Below are 1,521 nucleotides of genomic sequence, written 5' to 3'. Positions count from 1 at the left end.
TTTACATTTGGCTATAGTAAAAACAAATTGAAATACGCATGAAAAAGGAAAAAAGAGAAAGTAACCATTGAATTTTTACAGCTGTATCTAGTAAAAAGGAAAAAAAGTGAAAAATACGGAAAAGAAAAATGGAAATTTCACAAACCTATATAACACTATAGGCGTGCGCATAAAACTTTCTCTAATCATCTTCTTCTTCTCCTATTTCTTTTGTGTTATTTTGTCTAAACTCTAGAAGCGATCTTTGTGTTCTGAGATGAAAACTCTTGCGCCATTTTCAAGTCACCGTCTCCGTCAACGAATCTCCACCGTCTATCCGGCGATGACGTTCCTATCACCACCTTCCTTAACCTCCTCTTCCTCTTCGATGATAAAGTCTCGGTCAGAAGAAAACTTGAGCAAGCTCAACGAATGCATGGAGAACATGGACGAGGATGTCTCGGAGATGTTCATGGAATGTCATCAAACGGATTTCCGCCAAGAACCCGAGCTGCTTCGTCTCCTCAGCGACTACTTCACCACAAGCAAATCCGTCAGCGAGCTCTGCGAGTCTCTGAGAAAGTGTCTGGAGAGAGCAGAACACGAGGAGTGCTTCATGTTAGACGAGGCGTTGCGTGACTTCGAGGAGGAGAAAAGCGGTTGCAGCGGTTTGTTAGAAGCAAGTTTCAGAAAAACCTTCCGAGACCTGAGTAAGTTGAACGACTTGTGTACTAGTTGTAACTCCGACGACGGAGATTGTGATGGTGATTTTCTCAGGAAGCTTCAGATCTGTCATCGAGATTTAGCCGAGATGATCGTGAAGCTAGAGTCGACCATGAAGGAGATCGAGAGGAAGCTGAGACGCGTGCGTGGCAAAAGAGCGGTGGTCACGGCGGCGATAATCGCTCCGGTGATTGCCCTAGTGACGGTGAGCAAAATCGTCGCCGGAATATTCGGATCCGTTCCGGTTGGGGAGGTGGCTACGTTCGCTGCTTCCAAGTGGAAGAAGTCGACGGCGACTCTGAAACGGGAAAAGACGGCGGTGACGTCGATGGAGGGGGCGACGATGGTGGCTCTCAAGGAAGTGGAGAGGATCAGTAGACTGGTGAGTAGGTTGGAGGCGGTGGAGAGGTCTATTAGAGCAACGGCGGAGTTCGCCGTTAAGAAACGGTCGCCGGTGGCTGTAGCTATGGGAGAGATGGAGAGGGAAAGGAAGAGGTTGAAGTCAACGCTCGTTGACTTAGATAGAGAGACGGGAAGGTGCGATGGGTTCGTGGTGTTTGGACGTACATTGGCTAAGGGCAAGATCTTTGAGTTTCTCTCTTGTGGCGAGAAAAGCTCCAACTCCAATCCAACTAGTTTGTTTTTGTTTTCTTAGTACATTGATTTGTATTCAATCGGTAACAACTTTGTTCAATTGTAAATATATTTTTTTTTCGCAGAAACATAAATCTCAATTTCAGATTGATGCTCAAGCTGTTCTAAACTCCTTCGGATTTATTCACCAACAAAGACACATACTGAATCAAACGATCTACACAT

General features: G+C 45.5%; 1 protein-coding gene across 1 annotated transcript; it reads left to right on the top strand.

Moving 5' to 3' along the window:
• Window positions 1-135: 135 nt before the first annotated feature.
• Window positions 136-1,357, top strand: LOC106321722 (UPF0496 protein At3g57100-like). The gene has a single exon (XM_013759967.1). It carries the CDS (start codon window positions 257-259, stop codon window positions 1,355-1,357), a length of 1,101 nt encoding a protein of 366 aa, XP_013615421.1. The 5' UTR covers window positions 136-256.
• The last annotated feature ends 164 nt before the right edge of the window (window positions 1,358-1,521 follow it).

Source organism: Brassica oleracea, unplaced genomic scaffold, assembly GCF_000695525.1.
Source record: "Brassica oleracea var. oleracea cultivar TO1000 unplaced genomic scaffold, BOL UnpScaffold02729, whole genome shotgun sequence".
NCBI classification, from domain to species: Eukaryota; Viridiplantae; Streptophyta; class Magnoliopsida; order Brassicales; family Brassicaceae; genus Brassica; species Brassica oleracea.
The sequence above is the reverse complement of the archived record's forward strand: the minus strand, read 5'-3'. Positions and strand labels throughout refer to the sequence as shown.

Bases quoted from the DNA above. Each gene is read 5' to 3' on its own strand.
- LOC106321722 (XM_013759967.1), top strand. From the start codon at position 257: ATGAAAACTCTTGCGCCATTTTCAAGTCACCGTCTCCGTCAACGAATC.